The 24914-nt window shown below is 36.1% G+C and overlaps 2 protein-coding genes across 9 annotated transcripts in view; both read right to left on the bottom strand.

Annotated features, from left to right (window-relative positions):
- Window positions 1-1720, bottom strand: part of tko (technical knockout) — a 38814-nt gene extending 37094 nt beyond the window's left edge. Inside the window, exon 1 of the mRNA XM_067131636.1 lies at window positions 1591-1720. The gene's annotated coding sequence lies outside the window, so the exon portion shown is untranslated. The remainder of the gene's footprint in view (window positions 1-1590) is intronic.
- A 2965-nt stretch (window positions 1721-4685) lies between these two features.
- The window catches only part of mtm (myotubularin), a 39125-nt gene continuing 18896 nt past the window's right edge, over window positions 4686-24914 (bottom strand). For 4 of the 8 annotated variants that reach the window (XM_067131640.1, XM_067131638.1, XM_067131639.1 and 1 more), the window contains 10 exons: window positions 19541-19660; window positions 15452-15604; window positions 14876-15025; window positions 14134-14300; window positions 13806-13936; window positions 12832-13007; window positions 11830-11937; window positions 10095-10279; window positions 9220-9421; window positions 4686-8058 (listed from right to left, as the gene is read on the bottom strand). In XM_067131640.1, the coding sequence (XP_066987741.1) occupies window positions 7912-8058; window positions 9220-9421; window positions 10095-10279; window positions 11830-11937; window positions 12832-13007; window positions 13806-13936; window positions 14134-14300; window positions 14876-15025; window positions 15452-15604; window positions 19541-19660 (1539 nt within the window). In that variant the 3' untranslated portion in view covers window positions 4686-7911. The remainder of the gene's footprint in view (window positions 8059-9219; window positions 9422-10094; window positions 10280-11829; window positions 11938-12831; window positions 13008-13805; window positions 13937-14133; window positions 14301-14875; window positions 15026-15451; window positions 15605-19540; window positions 19661-24914) is intronic. The other 4 variants (XM_067131644.1, XM_067131642.1, XM_067131643.1 and 1 more) reach the window with 1 other exon arrangement.

Genomic DNA, 24914 nt, shown 5'->3' on the forward strand with positions numbered 1-24914 from the left:
ATAAGCCTGCCTCTTCTAATAGGCCTTGAGAACATGACAACACTAAAGAGGATATGAGACAATGCTACTAAAATTACAACAGCAGGAGTCCAAATGCAAGGCATCTAGCTAAGTAAGGAATGAGGATGCTTATTTATTGTAAATTAGGATACGTTTTTGTATTTAACACTAGCCTAAGTCTGAAGGCATCAGCCTAACATATCTAGTAACCATCCTAACCCTTCTAATTTAGAAGACCCTACCCTTTCTTAGCTAATGGACCAGTTTTGGGAACATGGGAGCAGGCTCTAACACTACCTCCAAGCGGAAGTTGAGTCCGTGTTTCTAATATTCAGTTACTTGGGGTGGGGGAAGTCCCACTGGTCAGGTCAGGGCATGATGCCTAAGTCTGGTTAGGAAGGTAAGTACTACTGGTTAGGTCAGAGCACAACGCACCGGGAAAGGTTAGGTCAAGGTTGTTTTGTTGGGGCCGTAGCTAGTGCCAAACCACACGTCCGAACGGAGATTTGGTTCCCCGAGGAAGTCCCACTGGCCAGGTCAGGGCATGGTGCCCTAAGTCTGGTTAGGAAGGTAAGTAGAGTATTTCAAAGTAATAGATACACGGCGGGTATTTAACGAGAAATGGCAGTTTCTTATAGTATTTTGGCTGCTTATTTACAATTTAACATTATTTTTGGGGGGTTGCCTGTAATTAACCTGTAATTAACCCAGGAAGTCCATCCAACAAGGGGTTTCCATATGCGATCTTCACAAGACAGAGCACGGCTACGTCTGTTTCGAACGGTTCATATCCCGTCAGCAAGTGCAATACCTTAGGAACTGGTTTTCTACACTTTTAGGGCTTCTGACACTGGCGGTGCATTTGTTCTGTTGTCGGCCAAATGGAATGTCCCTTGCGTGTTTAGTACTGGCCAGATTACACGGTGCCCATCTCGTTAACAAGTTATTGCACTTGCGGACGAGGATATGAACCGTTCGAAACAGGCAATAAGCGTGCTCTGTCTTGTGAAGATCGGCGTCACGAGCCCTTGTTAGATGGACTTCGGGGGGTTAATTACAGGTTAATTACAGCCGACCCCCCAAAACTAACGTTAAATTGTAAATAAGCAACCAAAATACTATAAGAAACTGCCATTTCTCGCTAAATACCGGCCGTGTATCTATTACTTAGATCTACCGGTGAGTAGTACTGGTTAGGTCAGAGCACCGCGCTCTGGGAAAGGTTAGGTCAAGGTTGTTTCGGTTAGGTCGTAGCCAGTGCCAAAGCACACGACCGAAGGGAAATTTGGTTCCGCCGATCTGTTCCCGATATTGTGTTACTTGGAGGGTCCAGGGGGTGCGAAGCCCCCTCAGCCAGGTCAGGGCAAGGCGCCCTACGTCAGGTTAGGAAGGTAGGGTCTGGTTAGGTCAGGATATGGCAATCTAGATCCTTTTCCGTCGGCGGAACCTAAAATTATGAACCTCATGTCGATTTTCCATTGGTTAGGGTACGACGACTGACATAAGCCTCCCTAGCATTGAAGAATTAACCTATGCAAGTTTATAATAAAAAAATAAATTAAAATTGCAGTAAAATTAATAAATACTCACTTAATCCTGTGGCGAAGCTGTTTCTATCAACAATTTAACCACATTGATAAATGCAACCGGATTTTCAGTGCAACAGTGCAGACTGTAAATAAAAGTAGGCTAGTATTAGTAGTAGTCGATTTTTGTCTTTGAAACGGCTCCCTTCCTCATTCTATTTTTCACCAGCTTGCTTGTTCAAGTATATTTGTCCCTGTAGTACCAGATATTTTTGATAATTTCCTTCATACTTTCAATTTCTTCTTCGACAGATCGGCGAATAGTAAAATGTTAGCTATTAATTTCTATTTATCTTCTTGATATGACTGCTGCGCGAATCCGTATCTGTTCCTAAGCTTAGTATATGCTGGGCAGTAAAGTAATGTTCTAAGTTTTCAGTTATTTCTTCACAACATAATTTTGTTTGTATCTTCCCATTTTAATATTTTCTTCATATTAATTTCTAGTGCGTCTCCTCCAGCCCTTCTGATAAGCATAGTTGTTTCAGTGTTACCAAACCAAGTTTCGCCTTCGAAGTTTTTCTTAAATTTTCTATATTTTTTATGTTGATTTGTCATCTTTCCCTTACCCATTGCTTTTTGTCTCAGTCTGTTATATCTTTTTAATGGCTTCTCATTAATCAGTTATATATATATATATATATATATATATATATATATATATATATATATATTATATATATATGATTCATTTTATATACCACAGGTGAAAAATAAGACAGGGTGTAGGTCTGATTTATATTAAGCCATTGACGAAGGATATATATAGTATATAGTCACAAATATATACTATCCTTATAGTATATATATAATGTATATATTATCTAAAATATGTATATATATCACAAGTATATAAACATATTTTTGTGAATCATATTATACATATATATATATATATATATATATAAAATATATATATATATATATATATATATACATATTTCATGAATCAGTTATACATGTATGTATATATGTGTACATATATATAGTATATAAATATATACAGGATATGTTTTTTCCACACCTAGCTTTTTAGTGTACCTGTATAGGTATTTGTGGGAGTCTATGGACCAGAAACACTGAAATTAAGACACTGGAACAGAAAAGATTAAACACAAATTCACTAGGCCAATATTTGCATAACTATCAGCATTTGTTAGTAAACTTGTGATCTTCTGACATTATCATTTACAGAATGAGAAAGTGTTTGTAAATTTATGCATTCTCACAAAATCTTCGTAGAATGTGAAGTTAAGAACCAGAGACGATATGGTTAAATAAATAAATAATGTTCTATATAAAATAAGGAAATTTTCGGATAAAAAGACAAAAATGTATGTGAAACTAAAAGTTAAATCCTTTTTTAAACTGGCATTTACACCAAAACTACTTAGCAATTCTGGAACTTAAAGTCACATAAATACACATTTCTTATTAAAAAGCCGCAGAAAACATACTACACAATTTTCAGAGGCAGTTAGGAATAAATGTGGAAATTTATATCTATGCTAGGCCATAACTTATCTACTGAAACTCTGCCCTTATTTCACTTGACGTCTCTTATATTTAACAGTGTAGAGTCGAACGTGTCTCTACTAAGAAGAAAATCAAACAAGCAAGAATGTGTGTAGGATGCATGTGAATGTGCAGGTGCAGGTAGGGTATTCGATGCAATGCTGATGAGCCTTCTCTGTAAGTATATGAAGAGCCTTTTACCATAATTCCACCTCTGAATATAGAATTTAGGCCGAAGGCCAAGCGCTGGGACCTGTGAGGTCATTCAGCACTGAAACAGAAATTGACAGTAAAAGGTTTGAAAGGTTTGAAAGGAAAACCTCAAAGCAGTTGCACTATGAAGCAATTGTTAGGAGAGGGTGAAAACTAAGATGGAAGAAAGAGAATATGAAAGGAGGTACAGTAAACAAAATGAAAGGGGTTGCAGCTAGGGGACGAAGGCACACTGCAAAGAACCTCAAGTAATGTATAGGCTGCGTCCACACAATCGAGCTTTGTTCAATGAACTTTGTTTGGTGTGACATCAGAAGCGGGCAAACTTCTGACTTCGCCTGCTGTTTCTCCGCTTCTGACGTCACATGGGACAAAGTTGTCGAACAAAGCTCGATCGTGTGGACACAGCCTAAGAGTGCACCTTGTCAACTAACCCCCTACAGGGATAATCCCACCTCAACCACCCTACCTTGTCCCTGTGGCTTAAGGAAGAAGTGGCTAGTGACAGTTATTCCCCAGTTCACCTCCCATAACCACCAGTTCATAACCTTGATATTAGTTCAACAACTTTTCCAACTCACACAGAGCACACTTCTATACAAGAGCCTCCGATTCATATACCTGGGATCATTATAAATTACTTTAAAAAATTTTCTAACTTAATAGGGTTTTGACCTTTTTGATATTCTTTACTCCAAGGAGCATTACACAGGTAATCATACACAGTCCATAACACACTTTTCCATATCTTAGCTATAATCAGCCATCCACCTTGAAATATAAATTTTCATAATAAAATTTATTTGGATACTTACCTACTACAGTTAAATTTGCTTATATCTCCTTTGCAGAGATATAAGATAATTTAACAGTATGTAAGGTTCATCCCAAATAACTGAATTTGACTGGAAATAAATCGATATCACTTTTGTGAGAGTGGAATTTTCAGTTAGTCTTTATATCAATGCTGTTAAATTTTGTTCCTTACTTTGAGGACTTTCTTTAATTTCAAAGGATCTTCATCTATTATTGAGTAGAGTATGACAGTTTTAGGAGATATTTTATGTAAATCACATTCTTTTACCAAGACTTCTGAATATTTTTGGACCTAAACATTACTGTATCTACCAGATTGATGGCTTCTATGTTAGTTTTCCATTGAATTTCTTTTCTAAGCATTGCTAAGCCTTTTATATCTCCTAAACCCTTGCTAATCTTGTCATGATTAAGTTGAATACAATATTAACCTCTTATGTTGCAGTTTTTAAGTACATTTTTTTTGCATATTTCTTTTGCTTGGGATCAAAATTACCTAGTAATCATTTACAATATACTGCAGAGGTAGTCATGACTTGAATGAAAAAGGAGCAATGGTTATCAAAATATTTAATATCATTAGACTTATTTATTTACACAAACATTGTATGAATACAGATATATAAACAATTAAAATCAGCAACATAAATGCAATACACGTAAACATAATCTGCAAAATACTTTCATTGACATTACTCCAATTATAACCTTTGGCAAAAGCAAATGAGGAAGAAAAAAAGAGAAAAACAAAAGAGAATCATTGTCAAATGAGAGAATACTGGCAGTGCACTGCAAAGTATGTTAAAATAAGTGTTTCGAAGTATGTTATAAGAAAAATAGTTTAGTAAGAAAAGCTAAATATCTCTTTTTTTTTTATGTACAGTACCCTTCCCATGATTAGGCACTAGTAGTGAGTAATAAGATTAAAAAAATGAAGGACAAAGTGTTGATGAGTGTTTAATGACAGCATGTCATGGGTATGTACTGCTAACGTATGTTGGGAACAGTATTGGTCTAGAAATGATTTGTGAACTTATGAAATTATCACGAGATTTGTACGGACAATATATTTACTGTACTGTTAATGTAAGCAGAGTATAAACATCAAGCCTTTCATAACCATTCATTCACGTGGACTAGGAGACACCTGACTAAGATTGCCAATAACTTGGGTAGGATTCTTAATGGAACCAAACTGGGAAAAAAGGTCACCATATTAATTTTGTCACGACAAAATTAATATGTAACATCAAAACTATGAAATAACCTTTAGCAACATTACAGGATATTACTGAAAGAATGACTTATCAGAATTAGTACAGAATATCAAGGGCATGACCTGTCATCTATACAAACACCTAAGTCCAAACCTTCAATATTTTATACTTCCAAATTTCTTCCTTTTGTACTGGATGCTGCTGGTTTGTGAACAAAACTTTTAGTCCCTACCAACAGCTGAGCCTGTAAGTTATTATATACTCGCAACTGCCTCATTATAAAGATCAACTTTGATGTCATCTCCAAAGACAATATGAAAACTACTCATTCTCATAGCATTTGTTAAAACTTTCACCTAGCACTCTTCCATGCATGTTCCAGCAATTGTACCTCTATAATTTTTAAACTGTAGTATATCACCTCCTGCGTATTTTATTACATGTATTGCAATACAACTTTTTTCAACCCTTCTGCTCCAGTGAATGACGCCAGCTGCTTTTAGCAAATTGCTTCGTTACTCTGATGGTCGTGGAGCATTACAGTTCATCAACATCTCGTGGGTTCTAACCTCTTCAGACACCACATTTACTTGGATATGTCAACATACCATAGTTCACAATAATTTTTTAATTTGGCAGTTCATTGAGGTAGTGTATATTTCTATTATCTTAACTTCAACTTTTAATCTTTTTGCATCAAGATATTCCCCATCCACTTTGCTATTTCAAACACCGTACTTCTTTCTTTTGCCAACACTGAAATTCAAGAAAGTGTACACTACAGAGGACACACCACAAAAGAATATTCATGAGTGCAAGTGCTCTTCTAATTGAAATAAATGCCCATATGAAACTGCATGCAAAAGTCAAGCACAAGATTTCAAAATCAGTGTGGTCCAAGCAATGGAAAGTTGTCAGTGAAAGTAACGTATTGAAGGAAAGCATTGTGTGTACCTTCAAATCTCCCCTAACCAATTTCCAAGATAATTAGTCTTTTTAAGAACAAACTTGTTACTTAAACTCTTACCAATCAAGGGTACAATAGCACATAAACGTTTGATCCCTATGAAATATACAACAAATACCATAAATTGCATTGCGAACAATTTTTCGCTGGTATAATGAACTACTTAGCTGATAAAACCTATGTACATATGAAAACAGTTAATCTAAGATTAAACAATAATGATGTCAGTTTATATCACCGGAAGTCTCAGACAGTATCTTTGGCAATCTTAGCGGTAATTCTCAAAATGAATTGAAATTAAAAGACCTCGTCATTACCATATATTAATTCATTTTATCATACGAGCATTATTTTTGTAGAGGGAAACATATGTAATTGCAATACTGTTGAAATATGCCACCTTACATAGAGTCAGTCCCATTTAATTCTAAAGCAATTATGATAGACAATACAAATAAGGAAAATGTGAGGGCAAGAAGGACAGATACATTCAAAATTTTTAAGCCATTGCACCTTAAACTGACTACGTTAGTTTCCTATAACTGAAATGCAATAAATAACACTCAGGAAATCAAGGGAAGTGTGTAAGTTTATAAGTTTACCCATACAACAGTTTGCAAAGACTATTTTCTCCTTGGATAATGCATATATAAGGCATCTATATATATAAAATGTTAATATACATAAAATATATTAAAATATGAAACAAAGCAGCTTAACACGCACTGAACTGCAGCATCAGTGTCAGATACCCAGTTAATAATATCATAACTACGATTTTTTCAGAGTAACGACACACGGGTCATACAAATCACAGGGTACCACCTGCACAACAAACATGAGGTATTCAGTGCTAATCTCTCATCCTGTAACTCAGCTGTCCAAAACTATGTACAGTAATACGTCTGTGTAACAACCTAATTTCGTTTCTCCGTAAACTTCTGTGTATTCGTACAGTACAGTACAAGGAATGACTCAAATACCTGACTATCAGCCTGGGCCATGCATTTTGAACTCCTGATTGAAATCACTTCCAAAGATGTGTTAAGAAACAATTAAAAACTAGAATTTGTCCCATGAATTCCAAAATCATAGAATTTCTCTTCCTTTCAACAATGGAAGACTAGTTACAATGTACTCTACATACTTTCACGTTATATACTAAATACTTTTGGCATATTTGTAAATGAACCAATATGAAAGTTGGGCTATGACTTTCCCATTGTACAGCCCCACAACCTTCAGTAAAAACTTAAAAAAATAAATGAATGTGGTTTAGAAAATGTGACCATTACACTACAAATCACTCAACAGTACTGAAAGCACCAACTTGATGAGAATTACTATATACATGCAATACTATGAAGCCTCTTCCATTAATTATAATATAGGCCAAGACAATATTTTAAGGCTCTGTTATCATTGAGTTTGAAGCTACGAACTATTTTCTTGTGGATGCCATAAGATCATGCCTTTAAATCAGTTGAGAATTTTAAATTCTACATGAAGATACACAGTACTGCCAACAATGTGGAAACCTGATGCATTTCAAATTAGCAGCTATACTGTCAGCAAATTCAAATGCCAATAAAAGGCGCTATTTATTAAAATTAAACCATAGCTGAAGTGACTCTGGGGACTCGTGAGTCTGGCGAGCAGCTAACTCCTTGCGAAGTTCATCCACCCTCTTTTCTAGCTGTCCGTTCACATGTAGAAGTTCCTTGAATCTTATGTGTACGGGTTCCTGTTGAAAAGAAGTAAACTTGACTTTTCTCATATACATAAACACTCCTGCTGTAATGTTTACATTATTGCTAATAATGGTAATATTTCCAAAAAATGTGCTAAGACTTTCAAGAAAATAAATTATGCTAAAAATTTCATTTTAAGAAAATATAGACTAGTATATAAAACTGTGAATACAAATATCACCAAAGCCTCTGCAGTATATTTATTTAGGTACTAAATACTGTATACATTTATTTGCTTTCAATAAAATAACTGCATTTAAAGTATTTTATTTGACATTTACAGACATTATGAAGGGCTTTTTTGGCAAAAGACCACAAATTGTTTCAGTCAAAATTTCTTTTACATATGAGCAGCCATTATTAAAATCTTTGTTGACAAAGGACCTGATATTGTTCCAGTTGGGGACATGATTGTAATACTATACGTCCTTCTACTAAAAGAGAGTTTCCTTTTGAAGGAAACAGGTGCATCAATTCTTAGCAGTTTCAAGAATTAAGCAGCAAAAGAAACTCAAAAAGAATGATCACCCCACTTCCGTCTTTGGATGTTTGAAGGACAGGAAAGACTAAGGGTTAAACATTTTAACAGAGTAGGGGACATATTCTTCAATAATTAAATTACAAGCTCATCAACATCAGGGTTAAGGGCACTGAAGTTCAGTACTCAAAAAATGGAAAATACAGAGGAAAGGTTTAAATAATATGCACTAAGGTGATTATTCAAAGATGCACCTTTAACTCTTGTCCAATCTAAAGAAATTTGTAGCTCGTGACAATACTTAGCAGATGGGGAGTATTACATCAGTATATGTCAGCTAAATATCTCTAAACCATACAATTAAAAAAAGTTAAAGACTTTGATTTTCTTTTACATGGCTACCTCAGGAATGTGAACACAAATGACAATAATGAGATGGAAGTGGCTTGAAAATGTCTTTTGCACAACCCCTTGGAGTATAGAATGTTAAAGAGTCAGCTGGGTTTCTATGGACCCCAGACAAATTGGGAAAAGAAATATCAAATCACAGAAACCCACAGCTGCTGTTCATAAGGACACAGCAAGAAACCTTTAGTACAACCCACACTATGGTGTACATTATATACTGCAGGGTATTTTGTATCCGACAAACTAGTCTAAACACGAAACTACGTACCTGTTGTCGCATGGAAGGGTTCCACCTACAATAATATTTGTCCCACAAACGAAGATGCCGCATAGAAGTTAGTGGAAAGAGTATGTGGTGCCGTGTTGCTGGGTTATATAAGGGGTTCTCATAGTCAGACATGTTGCTTAATACCAAAGACCACAATGATATAGTCTTGGTTTTTACCTCTTTTTCCATTCGCTCTCGCTCGCTGGAAAGAAATTTCTCTTACTGTAATTACAATTTTTAATATAAACTATCATAAATCTGATACCGTATAAAATCTGATTACTTTAGGAATATTCTTAACATGAGCTTCCAAATAATGTATTTCAAACATTCTAAATGTAACAAAACAGGCCTTCACACTGAAATTGTGCAAGATGGTTTTCTTGAATTTCTTCACAATATGAAAATGTATCAAAACCAAAATATCTGTTTTTTTTTAAGTTAAAAATCAAGCAAATTCAACACACCAAATTCTGTTAATTTTAAGAAAAAATAGGATACTATGCTTGACTTTAATCTTTCAGTAGTAAAAAGAAATGTGAAGGTAAGCAAACTACTATTATCTCCAAGGATGAATGGAATGGAATATAGAGTTTAGGCCAAAGGTCAAGCACTGGGACCTAAGGGGTCATTCAGCACTGGAAAGGAAACTGAGAGTAGGTAGGTTTGATAGGTGTAACAGGAGGAAAACCTCACAGTTACACTTTGAAATAACTGTTAGGAGAAGGTGGATAGCAAGATGGAAGAAAAATATTATGAATGGAGGTACAGTAAAAGGAATGAAAGGGGTTACAGCTAGGGGCCAAAGGGACGCCGCAAAGAACCTTTAGTGATGCCTACAGTGCACCCCGCAAAGAGTTAGAACTACACCTTACCTATTGTAAAGGAATGTACCAAAGAGACAAGAATAAAGATGATCCAAAAGAGTCAACAGAAGATCTTCAGTAAACTGGAATGCATGAGGAAACTGTCTCATAATCTGCCATACGCAATCAACAAACTGAAGGAAGACTGGCGATCGATCAGCGTCTTGGTGTCGATCGTCTCCGTGGCCAATTCGCTGAAATACAAAACTGGAGTCAGCATCGTTACAGGAAAAGCTATTGGCTTATTCATCTGTTTCATACCCTGCTTGCTAATATGAGTTTTACTTTCAGCTGCCTGCATAAACATACAATAAACATAACACTCCAACTAGAGAGTTTTTCAGTGTAACAGACCCCTACAGAAGTGACTTGTGAAACGTGATGTCTGGTACAGAAATAATTTGTGCATCGCATTTTAGATTAAAATTTTTGCATTGTTTTTGTCTCATGGTTGAAACTGCACATATTTCATTTGTCAGTTTAAATGAAATCCTATACACTTGTTATGTTTAAATTTGAAGTACAGAGTAAATATTTTTTCCCAAATCTTGGTTCTTGAAGACGACAAGTACAACTTTGGCTTCTTAAAGAGACTACAAGTATCTCATTTTTCAGTTAAACAATTGCAATACCGTCTACATAAAATAAAAGAGATAATGACTGTAACAGTGATCAGTATTGTACAATAAAACTGCAACGAGCCCCTATTGAATCATACATCACAAAATACAATGCATCATCAAGTTTATCCAATTTGAAATTGTTGTAAGGCCACCATTATACTCTGTTTACTTGTAATAGCTATTTTCCCTTGTCAAACCTACTACAAATTAAAGGCTTTTCTGTTCTTGAGACAGTCTGACACTTTCACTAAGCTTCTCTTTGGAAACAATAACAAACGTGAAAAATCAACTGCAATAATTTTCTATACAATTTTCTATTCATGTGGATGGCCCCTGTGCACATGAAAAGTAGATACCTAAGTAATGTGAGGGGCGGTAAACCCTCAAAATGGTAAGCTGACCATCAAGTTTAATTCCTCAATGATATTTACAAGATGTTTCATTAAATTTTTATTTATTTCTCATTTGGGTGATTTACACTGAACATCAGTTAAATGTGACCTTACAGAATATCATCGTATGGTTTCATACAGAGCTACAGCTATTTTATATATTTTTTGTTCACAGAAACATTCATACAAACTTATAACATACTAAAATACTAATTTATTAAGCAATTCATTAAACCCTTAACAGATGATATTCTCTCTAATAAGAACATTTGCTAATCATACATGCCCTATCCTCTTAGTGTTCATTACAATGGCACTATCGGAGGTGAAAGAGGTCTGTACTCTTATGGACATGAATAATTTATAGCACTTTTCACTGAAGATGGAAAATCAACAGAGACAGAGCTACAGCAATGATAAAAGGCTCATTCTGTGAAGTGCATTGGGTGTTTATCTACTGTATTGCACAAGAGGTATCTCCTATATATCATTTTTTATTTGATAACTAAAACTAAACTCTGGATTAACTGTCCTACCTTTCTTTTGTTCTGCCAACTACTAGCAATACCTTAAACGAACATCTCTGAAAGACAGCTATAGCACAATATTTACTTTACAGATTTATAGATTCAGGCATACATGCCAAGCGCTGGGGCAACTAAGGCCATTCAGCACTGAAACGGAAACTGACAGTAGAAGCATGAAAGGTTTAACAAAGGGGAAACTTACCTGAGCAAACTTGTGGCCAAAACTTAGCCATTCTTTTTCTATAAGAACAGCAAAGCCTTGTATAGTCCTGTAATAACCATCCAGCATTAGCATGGCAAGAGCTGTCAGCTGAAAATAGGAAGTAAATTTTAATATTTAAAAGTATGGTAGGGAAAAGTAATTATCCTAATATGGCAGACAGCAGTAATTATCCAAGTCCTATGAAATATTACTATTCTTATAGTATGCACAGAAAAGATATAATTGCCTTTCTGCTTGAGCCAATGTAAAAAGTACAGCTAAAATAGTTTCACTTCACTCTTATTGAAAATACAAACACCATCTCATTTTCGCTTCTAGAAGATATCAGAGGATTTGATTCCAAAGGCAGAACGCTTAAGAGTATCAGAGCCAACCTAAGACAAAGTGGTTGGATATGCTGACTGTACTGATTATGGATGAGAAAAAATCTGCCTAAAATACATCAATTTAAGACTAGCAATAATAATTAGAAGTGAAATAACTGAATCTATTGTTTATTCTTAAATCTGCTGTCTATACTAAACAAACAAAAATAAAATCATGGTCAAATATCAAGACAAATGCTTATCATTACCAAATCTATATACTATGCATAAATACAGAATCACTACAGTACATAAAAGAAGACCAGGAAAACTATCCTGAATAAAGATGAGAATAGAATAGACTATGGCATTTAGGCCAAAGACCAAGTGCTAGGATCCATGAGGCAATTCAGCAATGAAGGGAAACAGAGTAAAAAGGTTTAAAAGGTGTAACAGGATGAAAACCCGCAGTTGCACTATGAATCAACTGTTTGGAGAGGATGAAAAGTAAGAAGAAAGAGATCATGAACAGAGGTACAGTGATAGGAATGTAAGGGGTTGCAGCTAAGGGCCAAACGGACGCTGCATAGATCCTTAAGTAATGCCTACAGTGCACTGAAGGCACTGACCTCCTGCGGGGTAAATAAAGATGAGGAACTAACAGTCACTGACTAACCTGAGCAGTGCGATCCCAGCCATCTGAGCAATGAACAACCACGCTCGTCTTGTGGCTCTCAACTTTGTCGGCAATTCGTAACGAGCCGCTGAGAACACAACGGATGTGGTCTAACCAGTGCGTCGCTTCCAAGTTGCTGAGCCAATGGGCATTGTCAATGTGAGGATAGCACACCTCTGAAAATGAAGGGAATTGTTACCTAAGCAAGATAACATTGCATCTTAAGTAATACAGAACACAGCAATTTTATATAATTCATTAAAAGTTAACTAAAGAAATCATTCGCTTAATAAAAAAAAAAGATGTGTGTTCTCTCAAGCATGTGTACAACTTACAATAAAAAAATAAAAAAAAACAAGTTCAACCTCTCTTAAGCTGGCTTGAGGAAAAAGGCAAAAGTTGAACTTTTTATGAAAAAGTACAAATTCAGCCCGCCATAAATAAAAAAGCCTCAAAGTTCTAAGTGCTTTAAATGAAAATTAAAAGCAAAAGTTTAACTTGCTGTATACAAGTTTCTTGAAGTATTATTTTGCTTTAATCAAAAGACTTACAGAGACACTATCCAACTTTAGGAAGATGTGAATCTTAAGTGATTTTGAATTTAACAAACATTAATTTATGCATAAAAACTGTTCAAACACTGTAATAATGAAGATAAGGTTTTCCATACCATCATCAGGTCATCAGAAAATGTACGCTCTTGATAATAAACAATACACATGCATATAACGAGATTATGAATGTCACTTTCAATGACTGATTCTTTCATTTCTTTGTTTCCTAAACTCAGGGAAACTAGAGTTTCTCTCTGTTCTCATTTTCCAAAGTTCAAGAGGTGCTTAACATCAGAAATCAACCTGATTATAGAATGTAACTTAGAACATAACGGCACGTGACAATTCCAAAATCCCAAAGCTAAATGGGCATGCAACGCACACACCGAATCCACCGGAAACTTAAAATGCCGTACGTACCTTGCAGCTTTCGGAGGGATTCCCTCATAACGTGGATGTTGTGGATATCGAGAAACTGGACTTCTGCATTCTGATAAGCATCTTCGTTTTCATAACCACCCCCTTTAGCTTTGTTGGCTACAGCATTCACACTTACAGAAACAAAAGCAAAGCACCACGTCATTAACAGCAAGTTATTGAAAGATGGATTCGACAAATACTTTAGAGAGCCGAGTGTTATACATATGAAAAGTCAAGTTGACTGTCAATTTCAAGGCCACTCTTGATACTGTTACATTATTAGAAACCAAAAGTAACAAAAGACGCTATAATAATTCCAAATTCTTACTTTGGCCGTGCATCCATAATGAAGATCTTATGACTCTGGGCATTGGCATCCATTATGTGTTGTATGTAAGCTTCGTCGTCTCTGCTGCGCTTCCCACCCACACCTACAAGAGGCTGTGCGCATCTTGTTATAGTTGCCTGGCTCTCGGGATGGATCCAACTTAAGACCTAGAGAAATTATTATAATCGTAATTATTGCATTATAAAGCTATTATCCCAGACAAATATATTCCATTTCTAGACTCATATAGCTGGCCCAAAGTACAGGCAGTCCCCGGTTAATGGCAGGCTCGGTTAATGATGATCCGGTTTCATGGGGCTTGTCTAGCAACGAAAGTCGGCAATTTTCGGCGCCGAAAATTGTCGATTTCCGCTTATCGGCGCCGATAACTGGGTACTGGCGCCAATACATACCTAACAGAGGCGCCGATAACTGAAAATTGGCGCTTTTCGGCGCCGATAAGCCTCAAAAATCGCCGAAAAAGTTCCGGTAACCGGCGATTTTCGGTTATCATCACACCCTCAGAAACAGGACCCCACCAATAACCGGGGACTGCCTGTATTTGTTCATATACAAACTGAAGGAAAACAGGTGAGTCCATAGAAATGCTGTTAAAAATACCTCTCATAATATTAAGCAAAGTAAACTATACTGAGACCTTGAAAAATTTTCACATAAAGTGACAAAGTAAGAATCCATGCAAAGCATGACAAGAAACTTCTTGCAACACGAGAACTCTTACCGGAATTCTCCCTCTACTTCTGAACGTAGCAACGCTTCGCAGATCGTTATCACTGGCAGCAGCAGGAACTGCCCACACTGCAGGATATGTTTCACATATCTCATACTGCTCGTTTATTTTTGTGATGCGCCAAGATTCGTTAGGTAAACCCTGAAATGCAATTGCATATCATTAATTTCTCCAAAGCAGTTACCTTTGAGTAACATAACCAGAACACTGACTTAAAATACTTGTCTCTCATAAGACTGGTGAATTCTCAAAGCAGTTAAAAATCCTTCCTAGTCATGAACCTGTATAAGTGCATAATGATTACCAAGCAATTCCACCATGAAAGGACCATTCTACTTTTTAGTCTTATCTGTAAAATTATGTTACATTTGGTGACACTGCGTACATATTTGCATTAAGTAAATGCTGGAGACATGGACAAGACTGGTGACAGGCTACCTGAGATAACATCTAGTGCCAGACAGTTACACCAGATTTCAAAAGTACTATTTGCACATTCTCCCCTAATTGTGGGAAGAATAAACCTTTGTACTGCAAGGACTATTACAAGTATTACGTAACACTAACCTGTCTCTTTAGTTCAGCAATCGGTTCATACAGTGTCCAACCATTTTCTGGGTACTGTTCACAGTATTCAAAAGCAAAGAAAGGTAATTTGTGTGATGCTGGGAAGGCATGCTGCAGAAGCTTCTCGGTAACCATTCGTCTCGAATGGTTCTCCTGTTGGATTACGAAAAAGTTAACGTTACAGTTTTACACACTTTTGCGAGACACTTATATAAAACCAAACTACAAAAATAGTGATAGAATTAGGAACAGAGTATTAAAAATATGTGCGGCTGAATAAATGGAAAATAGGATATACATTTGACTACATCATAAAATAACTACCCCTGAATTTATCAACTATTGTCCCCTTGTTTGGTCAACTTAAAAAAAACTGATGCATAAAAGCTAGAAAGAATCAAAGGAAAAATCGACAAGACATACAAGGCTATAATGTAGGATATTACTTTTGTTGCACTTTTTATTCATGCTAGAAATCATTCAATTTATGATTCTAAATGTCTAAAATTATATATAATTTATTTACTATGCAGCGTTATCTTTTAGAACAACAAAAACATACGTTTATAATATGTGAAGCACTAGCAAAGTTAATTTCCTGTTAAATTAAGATGTTAAAGTGACTTGCACTACGATTGGCTCATTCTCCTAAGGTTAACGTTGCTTTTACCACACCACCCATTCACTGAGGTCAGTGTTAGACAATCTAACTGATTTCAACTTAAATGGTACTTCTGAATCCTGGCATGCTCAATGAAACTGAAAACCTTTTAGAAGAGCGTAATTTGTAAAGATTTTCGGCAGTCTCTAGTACATCAACATATCATCAATGCTACCCTACACCCAGGTTAATGTGGATTAATCTAAGTGCACTTCTTTCCACTGAAAAAAAAATATGTATAAGAGGAGACCTCAGAGGAAGTCAGCTACTGTATTAACATGACATGATAACTTATCCATAATCTTGCTGAGGTGAACTTCAACTTCTTTCATTGAAGGACCACTGACTTAAGTGGAAAGTCAGGGTGTCTTTCCAGAGGACGAGAAGAGTGATGTGGGAGAAATTAGCTTTGGGGAGTGGTCTTGCCCCTAAGTTTAAGTTTTACAGTTTTGCATTGCTATTCTTGGCAATGATTATTCTTTTTAAAATCTTTCCCAAGCCTGGACAATTACTGAGTGTTCAAGTCAAGAAGGGCATACATCAGTGAAACATCTGCCAAAACTAGTTATGAAATGAGATGTTCAATGAGTGTTAAAAACACCTGGAAACGGCTCGTCAAAAACAAGGACCCAACTAAGAATTCAGCTGATGAGAAGAATAAATCAATTACCAGTAAAATAACCTACAGATACCACATTAATGAAGATCATACATACTTGATCCATAGCAGTTCACCTGTAACATCTGGAAATTCTAACTGCTGGTAACCACAAGGTATGAAGGTGTAGCACCTATAGGCTGATATTGAGCTAATATAGGAGTCTGGACAAAATCAGAAATTCCTAAAATTACTGCAAATTAGCCAATCATTTCTGTTGGACCCACTACAAAGCATTTTCACTAACTTTGGTCCTATAGATGGTAAGAAATAAGTTTGGAAAGGTATCCACCTCCAGATTGCCTAACTAGCACCTGAGGGTGTTAGTTTTCCACTAATTGTGCGTGCTAGATGAAAACAGTATCCAGTGTGCCTCTTGTTCATGGCAGTTGCAAAAAGATCCCCAAGGAATGGGTTTCCTTATGTCTTCCACAGCTTATAGCTCACTCCCAGATCGAATGACAAATCTAAAGGAATGGCTAGGATTCTTATGTCACTGTTAGTGTCAACTGCAACTAACTTCTACCTCAACATCATAAACCTTACCAACAAATTTAGGCAGACAACTGCCCAAAAAGTAACACAAGTTACACAAACATACGAACACTCGTTTGCAACATTAAAATTAATTCACAGAACTTGAATGAGAACAAGGAATCAAATATTACAGCACAAAAGTATTCATAACGTTTACGAATTCTTAATAAATAAGTCAAGCAGGCCATTGACTGTTTGGGTTGTTTCATTACAGTGGGCGCACATTTTTACTCCATGTTCCGTATTATATTTTTCACCATTACCATCATGAAATGCAAAGCACAAAATGATACCTTGCAATATGAAAGAATGGCAGATTAAATCTTCTAAGAAAAATACTCATACATACATTCACCTCTTTACCGAAGTTCAGAGAAGAATGAACATCTGATGGGTATGACAATGGAATTTCACATAACAAAGCATTCTCACCTATTTCTACCCCACAATTCACCAGTTCAGATCTAGCACATGGTTTGATCACTCTTTCCTGAGCAAGTGGGTTTGAGTGAAAATAATTTGTCACTGCACTTGATGGTATCACTGTTAAAAACAGGCCCCACAATCAATTGCACCTTGTAAATTTGGATTTTATAAAGCTTTACAAACATACCCCATATATGTTAATGAATAAATTACATATTTTAGCACAAATGAAACATGCATGGTGTGAAAGATGATACCCCATAGCAAGATATCTCTATGTATATGTTAAATTACTGAAGCTATTTAAGGTACTGTTTATAGGTGGATTCACCAGGAGAGAAGGAGAGAGTGAGAAAAAGTGTAACAGCTGGTGATTACTTATTGCCCTGCAATCTACGTCCAGGAGAGTATACTGTACTGTACAATCTAGTGCAATAAAAAACCCAATAAAATACCCATTCACACTGTTTTCCACATGCTGTATAAGACTACACGATTCTGTTCGTTCTGAAATAAGATTAACATCGGCTAAAATCAGACTAACCCAATATGCACAGAGACAGAGAAAAAGATACAAAAGGAAGAAAGGAAAGAAACTGAAGAGATTCACTGCCTAAACCAAGACCGTGTTAATATACAGATTCGCATCATGTAACATACGTCTACTGCTGTGGTTAGTTGCAACTATGAAGTCACGCAACACGAAGAGAATAATCTGTAGTAATAGATTCTTCGATAAGTGAGAAACAGGTACAATGCCAGGTTCAACTCTACGTTACCTACTAATATCTAAAGCCCATAAAAGTAAATCTAAAGCATTTGAGAATTTCATTAGAGCCAAAGTTTGCAAAGGACAGGACATGATATTGACATGAAAACAAAAACAGCACCTGGGCTAAAGTGGCTAGGTAGTGAAGACTTAGGGTATTGCTGGTCACTCTGTTTACTTCGTTCCCCCTTTGTGTGCATGCTCTGAGTTCAGCACAAAAAGAGGTGATGCCTTTTACATCTTGTTCCCAGGCTGATGTTAATCTTATTGCTGCTAATTGTGATAATATGCTGACAGCTGATTTTAAAAGCAAGAAACAGGGAGGGATTCAGAAGTGGCTGTATATCTTTGCCAAATGTAAAAGGCACTTTTGGAGTTTGACACTCTACCAACTTCTATCTGACCATTCGTCATGACAGTCGAAAAAAATACATTAGTGCTGTATTTCATGACATGAAACAAAAAAAGAGGTGGTGCAATTTATAACATATTCACTAGAATCAATTACAGTTAATTCTTTTGCCAAAACTATCAGACCAGGCCCTGTAATTGTTATGGATTTAGTCTCCTGCCCATTAGCCAGTTAACTTTGCAGGTCTAATGTCTTCTTCTGTTCTACATGTCACATACCACAGAGTCAGACGCTGCCCAAGTGCCAGTATACTTTCAAAATCAATGTCATTTCCCATCCCAGTGTGCCTTTGATGTTTCTCACTCTCGGGCTTCAGTGTTTGATAAACTGAGCTGCTAGTCCTACATTACAGAAAGTATAAAACATACAGAGTATTGAATGTACAAGTAAACAATCTAATACTATCACTTCTAAAATCCTATTAAGTAAATTATAGGAAGTCCTAAGCACAGATGCAAAATTACCCACTATTGGTGAATGAATTTTTCCAGGTCAAGAATTAAACACTGAGAAAAACTACGGTAACCTCTTAAGAATACATCACGAGTATTTTCTCAATACAAAATGCCATTTCAAAATAATAACCCATAAAGAAAATCTCCCTGTATTAAAAAAATGACTCTAACCTCATTCATCTGACTGGTCCCATATCCAGCAATATTATGTAGGATTCTGAACCTTCGGAAAACTGGTATCGAGAAATACAATTCTCGGTCCAGGTGCAGGGGTATCTGCACTTCTGTCTGCTGAAGGAATTAATAAACAAATCAAAACAGACACAACACTTAACGGGTACTACAATAAAGGACACAAAACATAATGATAAAAACTAAGTGGCAATGGTCACAGCAGCTTTAAGATACAGCATGAGACGCAAGCCGTGGGCCAAACAATTCCACTAAAGATTTGAGAAGAATGGGGAAAAGTCATTACAATTACGAAGGAAATACCAGACATTGAGACAGGAGAAAGTAAGTACAAAAGTCAGAAATACATTTTGGGTTAGCTGGTTATGGAAATTTTTTTTTGTACAAATATACAAAATATTAAAAGCAACCTTTATGCATCATAAATACACCCCTATTAGTTTTACTACTGCCCCTCTACCTGGTCAAAGGCAGTAGACCATGCCATATTATGAGCTGTAGCAAGTGAATCCATAGTTAAACATGGGCAAGACACCAAGTAGGAGATGTCCTATTTTACTTGCTAGTAAAGTCAACTCTAACTCAGTCTGCTGGTAACTGAGGAGGATAGAAAGAACTCATCTTGAGTACATAACGGATGACTGAAGTCGATTTGAGCACTTATACAAGGAACTCGGAGCTATGCAGGGAAGAAAAGTTTAGAAATTCTAGAAACAAGTCCATTAAACTCACAGTCAGAATTCTCCATACGTTGGCACTTGTAAGTCCGCAGAATGTTAAAACTTCCTGTAACGAATTTTTTCTCCTTCCATCAAGTGAAAATTACTATCACTTACTTTTATCGATCACAGCAAATTCACAAGACCTGAGGGCACCCAAACTATGGGATGTCTTACCCATGTGTAACCATCACTTCACCAATTTGTACTGTAATTCTGTACATGCTCAACTGTCTTTGACCAGATTTAATAGCATCAGTAAAAATAATAGGCTTGTAGTCTACAAGAATGCTTACGATATGCATATAAAATATTGCAATGAAACCTCAAGAACAAAGTCAAGATAAAATTTTCTACAGCATATACTTGAAAAGGCAATTTGATAACCTCACCCACATGCACCAATTCCTTTCAGTCGCCCTAATGAATAATGAAGGATTATACAGCCTATGTGTCAAAATAATTGTTAAAAAGAGTTCTGACCCAAGAAAATCGCCAAAGTTTTGCCAAAAGTATACTATTACAATTATAAGGAACAGATTTTACTCAAGAATTTGTTAGGAAGGTCAACTCTACATTAATGGACAGAAATGGCTACGCATCAAGCAAATTAAACACGACAAAATATTTTTTTTAATTCCCTCGAAAAATATACTTGGAGCTGAATGAATGGACCAAATCAGGGGTGAAAGGAGGTCTTCAAAATCAAACACTGCAGCTGATCATGACATTTACAGTGCTAAGATTAACCATAATTTGTTTTACCATGTGAGAAATTCTTTCAGGGAAAATTTGATTAAAGACTATCTCTAGCTTTGTAACTAAGTTATACATATATTACTAATATATTACTTTTGACTGTTAAAAAAATGAAACATCACTTGGACATACCATTAAAGGGAAAAATTATACCATCAGATAAAAACAAAACTGTCGTTCAATTTCTTAAACAATCTCTCTTTCTCTCCACTTCTTTTAGCAATCACTTGCTCCTAAAAAGTAATCCTATATTTAAAGTTTATTACCACCTCTGAAACCTAACCATTCATTACTGGATGAACTACGTTAAAAACTCTTTCCACTGCTTTAATATAAAACTTCCAACAATCAAAACAGAGCCCCAGTATTACAATCTTACAGTTTAGGCTACTTTTTATAACGACAGTATGGTTGAAAGTGATTTGGTTAAAATAATACAGTATTGTAAAAATATAACACCAGCTATAGTAAGCATACAAAATTCACAGTTTTCATTCTGAAGTGTTGTTAGGGGTACAAGCTGCTTGTCTTGTCATGACAAATTATACTGTATAATCAACTGAACTGTATCTCACAGTACAAGTTTTCTTCTGTGGCAAATTCTTTCCTCATCTTAGTAATTAAGGCGTTACATTGGCCTTGGCATTACTGTCTGGAACACTGCTGTTCCTTTAAATGCGTTCCTTAAAATGTAAATACAATAAACACTAGGTACATTACATTTTATGCCTGCTGTACCTTGAGAAATATATGTCATCTAAACATACCTTACTGTGTTAGTTTTGATTTTATTTCAGTTTTTGCACTTAAATTGTCTGGCATCTGATATAAAAAACGTATACAAGTACAGTCCACGGGCATAATGTCATTATAGGATTTGTTCAAAAATAAAGCAAGTAACAAGACTTATTGTGAAGAAGATGCAAGTTCACATGAAGACGCTGGAAATAGTCTGAATTCGCTGCTCCTTTGTTGAACTGCTAAGGTTACAAAGACCAGGTCATTAGTTAATGTGAAAATCTGCATTATTCATGGAAGGGTATGACATCCCTTTTTCTACTTCTGCTCCATAATTTCCTCTTGTTTTATGCCTTTGCAAGTTAAGAATATGATATTACAGGCAGCCCATAAGTTAAGGTGGTCTTGGCTTAAGTCAATCTGATCTTACGACACTTTTCAAAAATATTCATAAAAAATTTGTCTCCGACTTATGGCGAAAACCCAAGTTAAGGCAGTCCCAAAGTTAAGGCCATGTTGGGTTGGGTACTAGTTTCTGTGCTCCCTCATTTAAATAAGTATCACCATCCTTCCAGTGTGCAAGCCAACCACAGGATTAAAGGTAAGGCTTTCATCATATTTTTATTTGTATAAATTTTTTAAAGATCCGACTTAAGCTGCGCCTCAGGAAAGGATCTCTGCCTTAACTCAGGGACTGCCTGTACTTGTTCCAGTGGTTTCCATAAAGAGAATAAACTTTTACCCTATAAAGCACACTGACACTCTGCAAATACATAAGTAATCCACATCTAAGTCATTCATACAGCACTTATACAAGATCATATTACAACTTACTATTTACAAAAAAATGCAACAACGGACGAAACTGTTTCCCCTGAGAAATTTGAACCACTTAAAGGCGAGGCTGTTGGTGGGATAATCATTGCTCTTGAATGTATTACACATGTGTTAAACATCTTTTGGCATTTACTTTTAACTGGTACGTTTCATGCATAAGCATGTTTTATACGTACTTATGTATAAAATGAAGCATAAGACATATAAGTGAGTAAACAGGCAACAAAGAATACTGTACATCCCATTTTGTATAAGAACATCTAATTATGGTATTTAAAAGCATGACAATCCTCACTCAACAGAAAAGGGAAATCTTTACTAATCTTGACTAAAGCCTATTAACTATATTATCTAGTCCCTCAAGCCTATTAACTACATCATCTAGTCTCTCAAACCAACACAGTCAAAACCCATCATCTCAACAAGTGATAAAAAGCTATAGAACCCTAACCCTGTTTTTTGGGGATCACACTGGATTAACCTTTCACCTCATAACTGAGAAACAATTCTGCAGCATTGTCAAACAAATACTAACTACATTTCTTGGATTAAATAGGATCAATCTTATACATGACATATCAGAGAGACAATCGAGCAGCTCTGTTGAACAAACAGACATTATCTTTGTGGTGGAAGGGCTTCACTCGTTAAATTTTCAAGTGGTTAAACCAGACCGAGTTTTTTCATAGTTGCACAATTGGACTTGGTCAAAGGACTTGTTCCTAAACAAGAAGTGAAAAGTTAAAGCAACAAAACGAAGCTGACCACCTTGGTGGAAAGAAGAAAGCAATGCAGCTCTGCACTCTAGGGGAAGGGCCAAAGAAACTCTTTACTGGCTACAGTGTGCTACGCAAGGTATAGGCAGTATACCAACTGCCCAATGGGAAGTGCTCCCTTTAAGAAGTGCAGTTATTTATGGGAGAAGCCTTAAAACCAAACAACACAATTTCGTCAGTGACTGGATCTTTAAAAATTTCCATCAGAAATGGTATTTGCCCCTTTAATTCTTGCAAAAGATCGTAGCAATGGTGTTAAATATCAAATTACCCCAAAATCCCATTACTTGTTTGAATAAGGCAAATCCTATGTATTAATAATGGATACTGACTAACTCTATCAACCAACCGGCAGCATAGACGACATGCTGTTAGTAAAGCATTTATCAACGATGCAAAGTAAGCATGCATGTTTGTTTAACCACAGTAGAGAGACAGAAATTCTAACAAGTATAGAAAACATGAAAAAGCATGAAAAGACACCTGTCTATGACACATCTCAAATAAGAAAATATAACTGGCACAGAGTATTAAAATCAAGACTTTTTTAAGTTTCTAACATTATAACAAAGCTCTATACTAACAGCTGAGTTGTAACGACACCTATCAAAAATAAATTTAAAAATTATATTGAGGTGAAAAACTTCAAAGGCAAAAACGTATGCAATTTTTCTTGTACAGTAAACTGTATTTTTCCTAGATATACATACCTCTGTCTTATATGGAGTTACCTTTCAGTACGAACTGATGCAGTCGTTAAAGCTTGTTAACAAGGTAATAAAGGGTGTGTTATGAAAGTCTGTGTGGGTGGATGGGCGGGTGGGCAGGTTGGGAAGGGGGGGTTCCTAGCACTCACTCGGCAGAAACTCCACTTTTCCATCTGGCTACATAAACAGCAGCAGGGATGGTTAGAAGTGGGAAATCTGACATAAGATGGTTTGTATATCTAAAAAAATACAATTAATTTCACAAGATAAACTGCAGCTTGTTCCTACAAAGTAATCAGACCTTCGTGACTCATTCATTAGGTCAGAAGCATTGTCTTGTGTCCCATAGTGCTTGAGGAAGCAGTCTGAACAAAAGAATGGAAACACTGCGAGCAAAAGCTATCACTTCCTGGTAATGTCAGCATCCCAGTCATGTACTTGAGCAGGGTATGGATTAGTGCCATGGCCTCCTATACAGCCTGGCATTTAAAGATGCATGGAATGATAGGGAATCGTACCAGAGTTTACTAAATTTGTATGAACACAACTCACAAAAAGTTTAGGTTAACCTCCTGAAGTAAAGGGGAAATACAGTTTGGTAAGTAATGCTATCGACACAAAAAATGAAGAATGATTAGGTCTATGGCCAGGTCACTTTGTCTGGGGAAGGATGGAAGGAGTCATGTCTCCTGGCCTTGAGACTGGAAGCCCTGCTACGTAGCTTTCTTGCATCAGGCTAGACAAGTGTATATCATGTATACTGGTCATCTGCAGAACAGAAGAGGAAGGGGTGGGGAAAAATCCAAACACATGACAT

The sequence above is a fragment of the Macrobrachium rosenbergii genome, chromosome 30 (assembly GCF_040412425.1).
Source record: "Macrobrachium rosenbergii isolate ZJJX-2024 chromosome 30, ASM4041242v1, whole genome shotgun sequence".
In the NCBI taxonomy this organism is placed as follows: domain Eukaryota; kingdom Metazoa; phylum Arthropoda; class Malacostraca; order Decapoda; family Palaemonidae; genus Macrobrachium; species Macrobrachium rosenbergii.